At 35.1% G+C, this 15,298-nt stretch overlaps 2 protein-coding genes and 1 long non-coding RNA gene across 3 annotated transcripts; 2 read left to right on the top strand and 1 right to left on the bottom strand.

Annotated features, from left to right (window-relative positions):
• The first annotated feature begins 3,392 nt into the window (after positions 1 to 3,392).
• LOC116135561 lies at positions 3,393 to 4,044 on the top strand. The gene is made up of 2 exons (XR_004128916.1): positions 3,393 to 3,526; positions 3,671 to 4,044. It is a non-coding gene; the product is annotated as an uncharacterized LOC116135561 (long non-coding RNA).
• A 2,617-nt stretch (positions 4,045 to 6,661) lies between these two features.
• On the top strand, positions 6,662 to 7,770 carry LOC116135583 (RING-H2 finger protein ATL2). Its single transcript, XM_031421294.1, has one exon. It carries the CDS (start codon positions 6,826 to 6,828, stop codon positions 7,693 to 7,695), a length of 870 nt encoding a protein of 289 aa, XP_031277154.1. The 5' UTR covers positions 6,662 to 6,825; the 3' UTR covers positions 7,696 to 7,770.
• A 2,954-nt stretch (positions 7,771 to 10,724) lies between these two features.
• On the bottom strand, positions 10,725 to 14,540 carry LOC116135626 (condensin-2 complex subunit H2). The gene is made up of 11 exons (XM_031421338.1): positions 14,097 to 14,540; positions 13,898 to 13,997; positions 13,398 to 13,504; positions 13,184 to 13,326; positions 12,680 to 13,097; positions 12,405 to 12,580; positions 12,156 to 12,326; positions 11,972 to 12,070; positions 11,728 to 11,829; positions 11,481 to 11,639; positions 10,725 to 11,321 (listed from the first exon to the last, which is right to left on the bottom strand). Exons 1-11 carry the CDS (start codon positions 14,296 to 14,298, stop codon positions 10,944 to 10,946), a joined length of 2,055 nt encoding a protein of 684 aa, XP_031277198.1. The 5' UTR covers positions 14,299 to 14,540; the 3' UTR covers positions 10,725 to 10,943.
• Between the last annotated feature and the right edge of the window lie 758 nt (positions 14,541 to 15,298).

The raw sequence follows: 15,298 nt of genomic DNA, 5'->3' as shown, positions 1-15,298 counted from the left end.
TGTTTTGTTTGTTATGAATTTATGTTCATGGAGTTGAGGTGGAGGAATTTTTGATGGAATTAGAAGTGAACATTTTTGTAAAGCAAATTTTGGGTTGAAAATTTGTGAAGGCGGGATCCTTTGCTCTTTTTCCTTCTCTGTTCCAATTGTCTCCCTCTACTATATTTGATTGATGTTGTGTGTAACTACCTGGTCACCAGCGAGTGCCCATCATTTACAACCTTCCCATAGGCAACTCACCCACCACCTATTTGACTAAATTCCTCACCCAAACTAAATTCTGGTTTTTCAGAGTAGTTCTGTTAAGCAAAATCTGGATTGTATGAATGGTTTATGTGAAGTAATTTCTTGGTTGTATTGAAGAATTATGAAAAGCAAATTTGATCAAACAGAAGAATTATGTATAATCTTTTTATATGGAAGATTTCGGTATATGGAAGAATTATGTAAAATTTTATTGTATGAAAGATTTTAGTTTAATTTTTGATCGAAAATTTTCTGGCCAGATTCTGGCAGTAGTGGCCGAAATCTGCACTTGTAGATGGTGGGGGTGTTTTTGTCTTTTTATATATTAGGGTCTTTATTAAATTAGTAAACCTAAGGGTTAGGAATGAAAAAGAAGACTTTGGGGGCTCAAGATGCCGTTGGTAATGGTAAACCCTAGTAAAGTAAATGCTGATGGTGCAGAATAAATTTAATGAATTAAACATACATTTATTGATTAACACGGATTTAGAACTTTGATGGAAGATGATTACGTTATTAATCTTCCTTCTCTCTTTCTTTATTGAGTAATGTTATATTTACAAGGAGAGTCCCCAGAGGCGCCTCTTATGCGTGAACTTTGCTTTCAACCATGCGATCTGCTGCCCAATAAGATGTGGACTGTTTTGGATTTTACTCTATCCGTCTGATTTTGAAATTGGATCAAATAAAACAATTTACGTTTCTTTTTATTTAAAATATTGGGTATGCCTAAAATCATATATATTTTCTTATTAGAGTAAACGACTTTTTCCCACCCAAGGTTTGCCTTAATGACACTTTTTCACCCAAAAAGTTTCAAAATATCACTTTTCCATCCAAAGTTAATATTCCGTTAATATCTAAAATATACTTCACTTTCTCAGCTGGTATTCGGCGAGTTACTAAGAACCAGGGTAAGAAGGGTTTTGTAGAGTGAAGACTGGTGGATCAAATAGTGGTAATCGATTGAATATTCACCGTTAGAAATTAGTTAGGAACAGAAAACTCTAGCTTTGAGGTCGTTAAACCCCAACTTTGTGGTGGTTGACAATCAACAAAAAATTAGGTGTCAGAGTGAGAGGGGTTTTGTAGAGAATAGACCATAAGAGAATTTTCGTGACCGAAATTGGCTTTGGGTATTAAGAGAATATAAACTTTAGGTGGAAAAGTGGTATTTTAAAACTTTTTGAGTGGAAAAGTTCATTAAGGCAAACCTTGGGTGGAAAAAGGTGGTTTACTTTTTCTTATTATTTAAAAGATGTGAAAAAAATAAAATTCATCTTGCCTAACATTTAGTTACTATATAGTAATTATGCAGTTAAAAACATATATTCAAGATTAATAACATATAAATAAAACCATATTACACAAATAGACACGTTGGTATAACCTGCTTATATTCACGGAGGAGAGAAATCCATTGTGGCTTCATAAATACGGTATATAAAAGCACACAATCTCATAAACCCAGTACATAATTAAGAGAGTATAAACAATGTTAGTTTCTAACCACACCCTGATTAGTTTCTAAGACACTCCATGTTAATAACATTTACATCAAATACTCTATATTATCATATTCTTTCATAATCTTAAATTTTATAGGTAATATATAAGACATTCTATTTCTAGTAGGATTTATATTTCAATTCTTAATAAAACTCACATGATTTTATTCATATTTACAATTATATGTTTTATTAAATCATGTACATAATTTTACACGGAAACCCAAGTATCGTTGTTTTGTGTGAAATTGATGTCTTCTAATATAATCATGGAATATCAACTCAAAATAAAACAATTTTGAAAATAAAGATGTAATTTTTGTTTAGATGCAATTTTCTCTTGAAATTTCAATGAATAAAAGTGGTTGTGTGGTTTCGTAAAGATTTTTGGGTATATTATTTAAGAGATTTTGAGTTTAAATTCTTTCTCAAGTATTAATAGGGGTAGCCACTGTAATTGTTTCATTTGATAGTTCTAGGATCCCAAAAAATTAGTTAAAGTATGCATAACTATGTTTATATGTTTTTACAATTACTAAAACACATAGCAGGGAATGTTTATTAAATCGGATTGAACGGGTCGGGTAGATAGACAAGAATTTACCCATTAAATGCGGTTTTAAGTTAGCTGTGATTATCGTTATCCTTTGCTGCATTTAATTTTTAATTTAAATATCCAATGAAATCCAATTTTAAATTAATAGTATAGTAATTGCAGTCATAAGACTCTAAGTGAACCAAAAGCTCACGTGCATTATTAATTGGGACGACGACTTGTTCCCACCCAAGGTTTGGCGAAATGACACTTGCCCACGCGTTAAGTTTCAAAATGACACTTTTCCTTAAGATCCGTTAATGAAATCTGTTATTTGACAAAGATAACATTACAAAATAATATGATGGGTGCGTTTGACTCCCTATTTTTATCCATATTCTCAATCTTATCCTCTAAATAATGTTTGGCACACTATTTTAGAAATATTATCTTATTTTTAATTACTTTTAGACCCCACAAGGTTATTAATTTTACTAAATACCCCCTAAAAAAAGTTTAAAAATTAACAAAAACACCCCCATCAACCCAACTTGTCAGATTCCAGCAACCACCGTCGATGATAGCTGGAATCTGTACAACGGCCTAAATTCCGACCATAAAGGTCAAAATTTCACCGCTCTGGCCTTTTCCAGCCAGATCCACCACGAATCTGGCCGTCGTTTTCGCATTTCCAGCCGTCGACGGCCATAACAGGCCGTAGATCTGGCCTTTTCCGACCAGATTCGTGGTGGATCTGGCTGGAAAAGGCCATAATGACTCGTTACGGCATAGATCCGACCGGTATGTGCCGTAACGAAATTTTCTGGCCAGATTCTGGCAGTAGTGGCCGAAATCTGGCATTGTAGATGGTGGGGGTGTTTTTGTCTTTTTATATATTAGGGTCTTTAATTAAATTAGTAAACCTAAGGGCTTTTTTCATAAATTTTTAAAATTTACCTCGTAATACTCTCCTATCTAACAACCCAATACTATCCCCAAAATTCTATCCAAAATACTACACCAAACGCGCCCCTTGTTATTTGAGTTTATAATTTATAAAATTTGCTATAATTAAAAAAAATTCTAAATCTTTTTTCTTTTAAAAAATTCACTATCATTTTTATGCAAAAACATCTCTCTCCCACCGCCTAACCGACGCCACCACTCCCTCTTGTTCATGGCAAGCCAGCAGCAGCGCCACCAACGGTGTCATATTTGTTTCTTCTTTAGCTAGCTGGTAAGTCTCAACCACGTTTCGATGTTCCTTACCTTTCTGTTGGCTCTCCTTTTTCGGAAACTCCTCCAGCTTGTTTATATTTACCTCCTGCTCATAAAGCTTGCGCTTTTTCCCAGCTAACTTCTCCTTTTTTATTCTCTCTAGATTTAATTCGGAGTCTGGAACGGTGGAACCTGCTAGACTATGCTTTCTATTTTCTTGCCCAAATTTTTTTTTCTTTGTCAAATCAGAGGGCCTTTGGTGGCAACCTCCCTCTCTCCTCCAAAAAGCCCACACAATTACTCACGACCCCAGCCGCCAGCCCGCCAGTGTTGGCAACCTTGCTCTAGAATTTATGTTACACAGCTAGTGTCAAAAGGATTTATTTTCATGGATTTTATGGGTTTGATTTTGTATCTTCTTTTTTTTTTTTTTTTTTTCTTTTTTATGAATTTATGTTCATGGAGTTGAGGTGGAGGAATTTTTTATGGAATTAGAAGTGAATATTTTTGTATAGCAAATTTTGGTTGTTTGGAAGATGTATTTGAACCAATTTTGGGTTAAAATTTGTGAAGGCAAATCCTTGCTCTTTTCCTTCTCTTCCAATTCTCTCTCTCTATTTTATTTGATTGATGTTTGTGTAACTACCTGGTCGCCGCGAGTGCCCATCATTTACAACCTTCCCACATACTACCACCCACCACTTATTTAGACGAAATTCCTCACCCAAACTAAATTCTGGTTTTTCAGAAGAGTTATTTTAAGCAAAATCTGGATTGTAGGAAAGGTTAATGTGAAGTAATTTCCTAGTTGTATTGAAGAATTATGAAAAACAAATTTGGTCTTAGAGAAGAATTATTTATAATCTTTTTATATGGAAGAATTATGTAAAATTTTTATTGTATGAAAGATTTAAGTTTAATTTTTTTATTCATAATATTCATATGATATTAAATTATTTATATATTGGCAGATTTATTAATTAACACAACACATATATATATATATTGTGAACTGACAAAAATACCCTTTTTACTGTTAAAATTAACGTATAAATTTAACAATGGGTGGGAAAGTGTCGTTTTTAAACTTGGCAGGTGGGAAAAGTTGTTTCGCCAAACCCTGGGTGGGAAATTCCCGTTCTCCCTTATTAATTTAATTACTTTCCCGCCAGCTCCTCGTTTCAATGCACGCATCACGCATGGGCTCATGGGCTTGGGCTCGAGCATGAATGGGTGAAAAAAAGTTAGAAATACACTAATTTATTATGAAGTTAATACTTTATCCATGAGATACGATATAATAATAAAAATCATTCCGTAATTAAATTTGGAGTGTTAAAATAAATGGTATCAGGTTAATATAGTAATATTTACTAATTTTTAATGGTTCATTCCCGATTCATTAACACAGAAAGATTTTTGTTATTTCGAAAAAGGTTATCATCATTTTGCGGACATAATTTTCCAAAACCCAATATAAAAAAAATGCAATTTTTTTTTTTTTTTCCCATCAATTAAAGGACACGTAAGGGTAAATTCTGGTTAGATTTAACCAAGTTATCATAAAATGACATAGATACCCGTAATATACAAATTCATTTCATGTTAGAAATAAAATAATTTAAGAAAATAAAAAATTCCATTTGATATTATATCGTATACAATCTAGCACTTGTATGACCCACCCTCAATTTAAAAAAAAATATAATATGTACAATTTCTGAATTTTGGTTCACCCTAACAGAAATATTAATGGACAAAAATGTTAATGTGTAATTAATTTTTATTTTGGCTCACCCTAACATAAATTTATGGATCTGCTATTGTATACGAGGGGATGAATATCATTAACTCTTTATTATGTAATATTGGTTATAGGTTATTACAATCTACAGAGGTGGTTTCTTTAAAGCAATAAAAAATTTTAAAATTTAATTTAATTTATGAACCCAATTGAAATACATATATTTGGATGCTGTTCAATTATTATTATTATTTTGGGTTAAATCGATGAGAGATTTAAATATTTGAAATTAGTAAATTGTTATATCTTAATCAATATTTTGATCCTTTTTGTTTGATTTATTTAAAAATAAAATATTTCCTTGTTATTCTTAAAGTAAACTACAAACTAAATTTTCTTAAGAATCTGTATACCCATTTACGAAGGAACAATAAAATTAGGTTTTGTGTTCGAGTCAGTAGAGACACCTATAATAATTGTGCAATTTCTTTAGTTCGTTGGATTTGTTAAGTGTTTTGTGACCTTAAGAGTTGGACGACTGGCAATTGTGCATGGATACCTTAGTTATTAAAAAAAAAAAGAATAATGAAACTTTCCTTTATTATTAACAGTAAAACTATGCTCAGTTATTAAAAAAAAAAAAAGAATAATGAAACTTTTCTTTATTATTAACAATAAAACTATGTTTACTCACAATCTTACTAACCATTTTACTATCCTGATAAATATAACGGTATAGTATAAATACTATGCATATGATACTCATACTATACTGTTATATTTTTCAAGATTGTAAGATTGTTAGTAAGATTGTGAGTAAGCATAGCATTACCCTATTATTAAATGTGACCATAACAAATGAAGCTGAAGTCAATCCATATTTAATTAATAATAATCTTGCCAAGCAAATGGCATGAATCACATAATTGAATTCAAAGCACCAGCTCCCAAATTTGGACTGATTTGGGCCGTAGGGCCCATACGGGAAGTTAACGCGGGATGACTTCGGGTTGGTTACTCATGGCTGGTCAACACAGACCTAATCCATAAAACTCCAAGCTTTTTTTGTTTTTTTTTTTTTTATATTATTATTAACCCAATGGAATGGAATAAAATATATTCATAATTATTTTACCTGTAACCGTATATATATAATCAGGAACATAATCCTCCACTTAAATACCCTCTAAAAGATATTTAATTGCTAATCTTATGATCTAACGTCAATTAAGAATTTAGACAAAATAAATGGAGGAGCCAAGGAGGGAAGGGTAGAAAGAGTAAATAGAAAAATCCCGCGTCCACTCTGGCGTCTGTTAGAGTGTAATAGAGAGGTACAAGAATAGGAATAGGAATAGTAATAGGAACAGGAATAGCGGGAGCAGGTGGGAACCTAAGCCGCTTAAGAGTTAAAAAGAAACCCTCAAGAACTTTCCTCTTAAGTCTCTTAATCCTGCCTCCTTATTTCTCTCCATCTTCGCCCCCCCCATTCCATTCATTACCTTAAACCTCTCACTCTTTACTTCTTACAAGTTTCAACTCTCTCACTAGTCTACCCAACTACCAAAGTTCAAATGAGCAACGAATTCGGAGATCGGCCCGATTTATACGCGCCCGATAAAGGCTATGCCCTCAGTGGCAAAATCATGCTCAGCGCCATCGTTATTTTATTCTTCGTTGTTATCTTAATAGTGTGTCTACACCTCTACGCTCGCTGGTACCTACTCAACGCACGTCGCCGCCAAATCCGCCGTAGCCGCTACCACCGTCGTACGCATCTTGTCTTCTATGTTGACCCCGCCAATCCGAATCCCATGGCCACCGCCACGCGCGGCCTCGACGCGGCTGTCTTGAGATCGCTTCCTGTTTTCGTCTACTCCTCCAAGACCCACCCCGAGTCTCTCGATTGCGCCGTTTGTTTGTCCGAATTTGAAGAGAACGAATCGGGTCGGGTATTGCCCAAGTGTAAGCATAGTTTTCATATTGAATGTATTGACATGTGGTTCCACTCCCACTCCACTTGCCCTCTGTGTCGGTCCCCTGTGGAGCCGTGTCCAGATGAACCCGAAAACCCGACTCATGTGGTGGTTTCGGTGACTGAGCCGGGTTCAAGTTCCGGGTTGTGTGTGACGTGTCAACACGAGGACGAACTGGTGGGAACATCGTCGTTTGAAGATAGAGGAAAGCCGAGGGAGTTTGTAAATGTGTCGATAGAGGTTCCGACAAGGAATTATAACGAAGGTTTTGAGAACGAGTCAACCGGTTGTGACTCAGCGTCTAGTCAGACTCAGACTCAGTCTTCGTTTCGATCTCCAGTGAGTCGTATGTTATCGTTTAAGAGGATTCTAAGCAGAGAAAGAAGAGGGAATTCATCTCCTTCAGGTAATACCGCTTGTTGTGGTGGGACTTTCACTGAGTTAGATATCGAGCGAGGTAGAGAGTAGAGGACTGGACAGACTCGGTGTCGACCCGGTAGTGACTCAGTGAGTTAGAGTGGATGCGGTACGTGGCGGATATTTAGTAGGGCTGAAGACATTCTAGGATTGTTAGAAATCGGAGTTTACTGGTCTCGAGGTGATTGGCCGAGTATGTACACGTGGCAGATATTAGTTTTTCAGTGGATTTTTCTTAAAATGTTGACCTGTATACATACATATATAAATCTCATTGATTTTTTTCTTCTTTTCTTTTAAAGCGATTTTTTTTTTTTTTTAAATTTTAATTTTATTGTAAGTAATATGAACTTTTGTGTATTCAGGTGTTGGAACTTGAAATTTCTAATATTTTGATGAGACACTTCTAATCAATTACCATTTGAAATTTATAATTAATTGACTTAAAGTTATATGGTTAAGTATTTTTTTCCTTTTTGTTGATAGGAGTATCCAAATCAATTTCAATTAATTTTTTTAGGACTTTGAAGTTCGTAATGGGTATATCTTCCAATACCACTCTTATTGACAACAGAATCGAAGTTAAGACCTATCGTTCTATCGATAATATATTTAAAAGTCTTTATTATCTATTAATATGGAGTGACTAACGTGGTAAGACTTGAAAATGGGAAAGCAAAATTATTAAATTGATAATAAGCGAAAGCCATGGATTCTCAACAGCTTTGGATTCTTGTTTTGTTTGTGAAATTCTACAGCATAATTCCTGGAAATTTATCCATCTTTAATGTGAAAGGGTGGACTAAAATTAAATCAGTTAGGAATCTCTGCCTGAGCTGGATTTAGCATGTTATGCCTGACAAAGTAGGGTTGACGAGGAGTCTTGTCAACATGGGATGATCAGAACTTGGGAAAGTTCTGTGACCGTTCATACGCACCCACGTCGCATAATGACGTAAGTGGCATGCTTCTGTCAGTGCAGTGGGTGAGTGCTAGGCTAGCGAATGGTTGGATATCGTCCACGTGTCCAATCTGTGCATAAATTGAGAAAATCACTCGAATATGTGAGCAATAGGACGCAAAGAAGAATTTGCATGCTATCCACCTATTTGCAGAATTAGTATTCATGACCTTGGTTTATCCCACTATAAATAAAGGTATTCTCTCTCATTTACGAAATTAAATAATTTCACTCTAAAATAGCTTACTCTCCTCTCTTGTATTTTCTAAGTTGTAACTCAGTTCGCTTAACGTGACCTGATCTTACTCATTAATACAATATCAGTAGACATAAGATTCGCTTTTGAACATCCAAACTACTTTAAACATTGCTTCTTACCCTTTATTAAATTCAATACTCTCATATCACCTATGAGTTTTAATTCTTTTTAGTATTTTTCACGTGCGAATAGTTGGTGTCAAAATCAAGTATCAACACAGTCTTTCACTTGTCAGTACTTTGAAAATTTTTGTGTTCTAAATTCTACCAAAACCAACTCATCTACCTTGCATGCACCTTCTCTTTTTACCAAGGATTGGCTCAACCCCCTCGACTCTTTGTCACAACAAATTTTGATGAAAATTACCCCAAACTTACCATTTCAATATATTACATCATTTATAATGAAAATTACTGGGATCTGACCATTCACTAATGTCAAAGTTCAAACTCCAAATATGAGAGCATCTTCAAATTCCTGGACCATTCCCATCATCCAAACAACATTCCACCAAAATATAAGTGTGCATAATTTATAATAATAATAATAAGAATAGTGGGTTACCTGTTGAAGCTGAAGTTGTCTTAGTTTGACCCAAACCAAAACAACATGCAACAACAGCAGCCCGTGATTCCTTCAGCATCCATGCGGGGGCCTCTCCAGAAAAAGAGAAAAATGCTTTAAGTTTAACCACTCACTCGAAGCTTCAAACACATAGTTAAGATTTTGACTCCTCCGCTGTTCTGCCATTGTTAGTTTCTGTATTTAACAGGAATTTTTAAAAGCTTGGCCATCTTATTTTTGACACTGACGACAACGGTGTGACGAGATTGATTTACAGTTAGGCTGCTGTCCCATTTGCAACCCCATAACATGCATATTGATGTGATTGAAGATTCCTTTTAATTGCAAAATTTTGATATTCTAGTGAGAACACATATAATTGTTGAATTCTCGACGTTGAATCAAGAAAAGAAAGCCAAAGCAGTACTGAAGCTCATCAAAGTGTGAGATGGCTGTGATTCCAACAAAAGATCATGGAGGGGCTAAGGTATGCCTAATCCATAGACTAGACCTAATCACCATGTCCCAGTTACAGTGACACGCCAAGATCTGTTCCTAAACGCGCTTCTTTCATCTCGATTCGTTTATTATTTTGAGGAGATTGAGACATAGCTGGCGTGACGTGGGTTGTTTAATTTGGTTGGTAAGATGAAGAGAGCAAGTAACCTTTTCGACGAATCAGTTAGTGGCATACACGTAGAGTGGGAAAGCTTTAAGCAATTACTTAAGCAGTAACGATGGTAGTATTCAACTAGTGGGTTTCTTGGTCAGCTAAAACACTTTTTGAGTCTTCACTCCCATATAATTCTTAGTTGACAAGGAATTTGTGTTCAAATATGAGACTATTATACCTAATGCCCGGCTGCATCCTTGTGAAAATCCCTGGCAACTTTGAAGTGATAGTCAATAGGATGAATCATACTCTTAAAACACATCACTAACTAACTGAAAAGGACTTCAAGCATTGACACTTACGAAGAAACCTCCTTATCTCAATTGTCAGAGTTTTAATTAACCACTCCTAAGTGATCCAACAATAAGAACCTTTAAATATATTGTTAAAAAACTCTTAAATTCGATTCTACTTAGTTATTAATAGAGATAACCATTAAAAGGTTTACCTAATTGTTAACTTCAGAGTCTAAAAGATTAATCAAAGTACGTATAAATTGACCTAAATGCCTCTGATCGTATTAAAAAAAAAAGATAAGAGAGTTTTAATAAATTTACGAAAAGAAGTTTTGAAATGGTGATCTCTTGCTATTTTTGAAGATTGACAAAAGCATATTAGTGGTATTATATGGTACAAGAACAAGTTCATTCTACAAGGAATTTATAGTTTTATTACAGGGTCTTGACTATTAAGTACATGTCTAATAATAATTTAAAGAGTGAATTACAGATCATTGTAAATTAACTAGAACTACAATCATGTCACAACTAGGATTTACCATGGAGCCATTCAGCAAAGTTGTTGAATTCTCTAGCTGGCCGGACTTGCCAATAACATCCATGTCAACTAGATGAATGTAAATCAACTGGTTCAATAAGTCGAGACCTTCTTCTCTTCTTTCCTTCAGGGGTACACCTTGCACCACCAAGCTTCCGAAGCTTCATAGAAAATTTACAATTTGGCCGTGATGACAATCCCGACGATCCATATTCTGTGGATGGATTGACAACTGGAGATTTCTCTCTCACAGACTTCCCCTTATCACCTTTGGTAAATCTTCTTGTTGGAGACTTGGCTCTTTTTTTTGACAACTGAAATTGTGTTGCTTCTTGTCTCTTCTCATGGCTGAGCAGCCGGACATGAAAAGGATTCACTGCTGTGTAACAGATGGACTCACCATCAATCCCACTCCTATCCAAAGCAACATCTCCATTGTTCACCTGAAATTTAAAATGCAAAAGCAATTCTATTATCACAGGAAACAAGCAGTACCAGCTTCTTTTTTAATGAATTCACCAGCAAAACTACTTTAAGATATACAACTGCAATAAGAACAAACAGTAACTGCAGAAAAATTTCAAATAGAGGAAGTAAATTACCAACTGAAGAAGTGCAGAGAATGTTCGAGCAACATCATACTTCTCTTGGCCCTTTACCACATCAGTGAAAGACATGACATTTCCATGGTCTCCTTCAAGGGATAGCTTGTCAATAATACTTTCTCCGTACTCATGAATATCAAATGGAGGGCGTGAATCCTATCAAAAGACAGAAACTTCAACAACCAACAAAAGTCCAACTTAAGAGAGGTAATAACATTATGATGAAACTAGTGGTGCTAATTACTTGCTCGTCCAAGTTGTGTTCAATTTTCTGTTTCCATGATGAAACTCGAGCAGCCAATTCAGTCTGTTTTTCGGTTTCAGCTATGCTAGCAAGAAGAGCATCCTGCAAGAGAAAAGATATCCAATTAACCATTTAATGCTCTGGTAGACCAGAAATATAATTACCTATGGAAAAATGAACAAGTAAAACCAAATTGCAGAGAGCAGACTCAATAGAAGAAAACCGAAAAGAAATTAACGCTTACTAGGTGAGAGCGACAAAGATCTTCTAAGTTTGCAAGAGAATCTTGAACTCCATGTTCAAATGCTTCATTGGTTTCAACATGAGTAGTACCATCATCATGCTGCGTAAAGGTCAATGAATAAGCAATTTGCAAAGCCTCTTGCTACTATTTTGACTTTGAACACTCAAAAAGTTGGTCTGCTAACCTTATCACAGTGAAGTACATCTTCATCCATATACATACTCTCTGGCATGTCAATATCAGGTTGCTCAGTATCTGGGTCCCCACTATCATATCCCTTATCCTCATTAAAATTGTCAGGGTGACCAAAAGGATTACAAGTTTGTTGTCCTTCATTTGCAAGTGATTGCCGGAGCTGTAATATGAACATCAGGTTTTATACAAAAAAAAATAAAACAGAATCTGGGTAAACACAACATCTGGAGAGCAGAACCTTTTCATATAACGGAGGAGAATGGGATGCCCGCTGTTTTTCAAATGCTTTTTGTTGCATCTCCCATACTTGTGTGAGCTCTGGACTGATAGTGCCATACAATTTTGCAAGTGGAAACAGAGTAGTTACTGAGTGTTGTTTAGTAGATTTCACCCCATTCCTTCTGAAAACTTTCACTGCTCGTGAGGAAAAAATTATGGAACCACAACATTAGGCCTGGCACAAGACTATAATGGTAAGCAACTAGAGTAAGAAAAAGCATATGCTTTAATAACCTTTTTTGAAAGGCCTGATTTTCAAGTTCCCTGGTTCATGAGGATTCAAGGGCTTCCAAGGGTCGTCCTCATCATCATCATCATCAGAATTATCCAAGTTCCTAGGTTCCGAATATCTATCATCTGTATCAAATTCATGATTACTTTCTCCAAAATCATCAAAGGCAGGAGGATCATGCCCCATGTTAAGGCTTGGCGATGGATTGAGATTAGCATTCTTTTTCTTTACAACAGATGACTTATGTGCAGTTCCACCAGAACGTCTTGTAGGAGATTGAAAACTCTTGCGAGACACACTACCCCTATAGGCACCATTATGCCCTTTGCCAACTTGACCTCCCTCCAAAAAGTCATTCACGGCTACAGCATCACATGGATCTAATAGGATAAAATCCCGGTAGAGATCATTGGTAGCTAACTACAACCATAGAAAAAAGAAAAGAAGAATTAGATTACATTATTAGTCAATGCATAACATAAAACCAATAAAAGCAATTGTAATACCAGATAGGACTCTAATTCCGTGCCATCACCAGGAGAGTCTAAGCAATCACCTTCAAGAACAACTAAATTTGCAGGGGGCTTCACAAAGTGATTCAGAAATTTATCATTGCCAGTTGGACTGTCTAAGCAATTTTTTGCTTCCACTGCAACATATGGAAATTTTAGCTACAGCATCTCTTAACTGTACCAAATAGAATACATGGTTAAAGGTTACCTGGGATGTCATCCAAGCCCCAAAATAGATCATTTTCTTCGTCAGAAACTGCATGGGATCCACTTTCTTCATGAGGGACTGGCGTCCCATCAGATTGATCCTGCTGGCTGGATAAGAAAATAACAAGAATAAAGCACCATAGAAATAGAATCTAAATCCACAATACAGTTTCATCACTTTGGTCGAGTAACTTGAGTTGAACTATGGGCTACTGTTAAATTACTTGCCATCTAAATTTTGCAAGATATAGTAGATTAACAACAGCAACTGATGTTCAGTGATAATCTACAAGTCAACTGCTTTTCAACTTCCATAATCCATCAGATAGACTAATATGCTCCAACAATTATTCATTTTCTTTCCAACGAAATGCATAGAGCACTAAACAAATTTAACAACTACAAATGCAATTTGAGAAACTGAAAAGTCAATCAGTTTTCTATACTATTATTCGTAGTGAATATTATTTTTACGAAGGAAAAAAAAAAAAAAAATCCGACCTTTTCTGAGATAGAAACTCCAAAGCATGCAAAACCAAGCTGTACAAATATTCTACCTTCCTGCTATACACCTGAACCGAACCCTGAACCAGCAAAGCAGCTACATTTCCCCCCCCAAAAAAGAAAATATAATTACAATCAAATATCAAATATCAAAATGTAGAAAAAAAGAAAAAAAAGCAAGTTAAAAGACTAATACCCTCGGCGAAATTTACAGGGGGAATGAGATATTCGGAATCATTAATTTGACCAGAGCAAATTTTCAAGAGATAGTCTTCGAGCTTCTTCGCCAAATCAACTTCCCAGTTAGCTTGTAGTTCACGCTCTGGCTGCACTGTGAACCGGCTACCGCAAGAACCAGCCACATCGCAGTTCGGTTCTTGTCCTCTGTGGTTAGTCATATTGTAAGCGCAGAGTAATTCGACTTCGCATTGCAATTGAAGATCATTTCGATTCCTAGGGTTTTGGAATTTGGGGGTGGAAATGAAGTGGCATAATAAAAAGCGGAAAACCTTGGGCTATAGAGGGTTTATCGATTGTTTGTTTCCCGAGAAAATTAAAGAGAAAGTGATGGAAAATCGAGTGAGATTTTTTAATCTGGAGCTGAAGCCTGTGAGGTTTTGGGATTTGTTTTCACAGAGAGAGAGAGAGGGAGTGATGCGTTTTTCGTTTCTGTTTTCCCGCTCGCTCGTCAAGTGTATTTATTTGAATACCACTGGGCTAGTTAAATATTTTTTAACGGGCCGATATTGGCCCAATTAAAGCCTCTTTAATGGTTTATTTGACGTAATTTTCAGATAAAAATTTTGAATTTTTTTTTTGCAACTACGTCTAAATGATTGAATAGTTCAGTAGAAATTTTGGATGTATTATTCAAAAAATTTTGAGTTCGAATCTCTTCTCGGTTGTTCATAGTGATAGCTACTTAAATTTTTATCCGATCGATAATTTCAAGATCCCGAAGGATTAGTTGAGGTGCGCGTAAACTGACGCGGACAACTTGATTATTAAAAAGAAAAAACCTTTTACTTAATAATTTGTTAGTAGATATATAATTTTTTTTTTTAATAATTAAGAGGACAAAATTACGCGTTTTTGAGATCTAAAAGGGAAAAAAATAAAAATAAAGAATAATTACTAGGCCTCAATGAATGTTATAAAGCATAGGCAAAATAAGATGAAGGATCCAAAATATTACCAAAACTTACTAATTCCTTTCAGTTATCGTATTATTTGATTAATCATCAACCCAAAGAAAGAAAAAAAAAAATGCTAAATTACTCAAATCAAAGAAAAAAAGAAAAAAGCTAAATTACTCAAATCAAGAAGTAATTTCCTTGATTTGTAACTAGCTATTTGAGTTAGAATAACTATAAGCTAGCAGCTTTCATCCTCTTCAAT

Source organism: Pistacia vera, unplaced genomic scaffold (genome assembly GCF_008641045.1).
Source record: "Pistacia vera cultivar Batoury unplaced genomic scaffold, PisVer_v2 Contig301, whole genome shotgun sequence".
In the NCBI taxonomy this organism is placed as follows: Eukaryota; Viridiplantae; Streptophyta; class Magnoliopsida; order Sapindales; family Anacardiaceae; genus Pistacia; species Pistacia vera.
Note: the sequence above shows the minus strand (reverse complement) of the source record. Positions and strands in the feature narration are given on the sequence as shown.

What these genes read in the sequence shown, in the direction of transcription:
- LOC116135583 (XM_031421294.1), top strand. Translation starts at nt 6,826, where the DNA reads ATGAGCAACGAATTCGGAGATCGGCCCGATTTATACGCGCCCGATAAA.
- LOC116135626 (XM_031421338.1), bottom strand. Translation starts at nt 14,298, where the DNA reads ATGACTAACCACAGAGGACAAGAACCGAACTGCGATGTGGCTGGTTCT. An exon ending in GAGTTTCTATCTCAGAAAAG is followed by an intron (nt 13,505 to 13,897) that starts GTCGGATTTTTT and finishes TTTCTTATCCAG; the next exon opens with CCAGCAGGATCAATCTGATG. An exon ending in ATGTACTTCACTGTGATAAG is followed by an intron (nt 12,071 to 12,155) that starts GTTAGCAGACCA and finishes ACCTTTACGCAG; the next exon opens with CATGATGATGGTACTACTCA.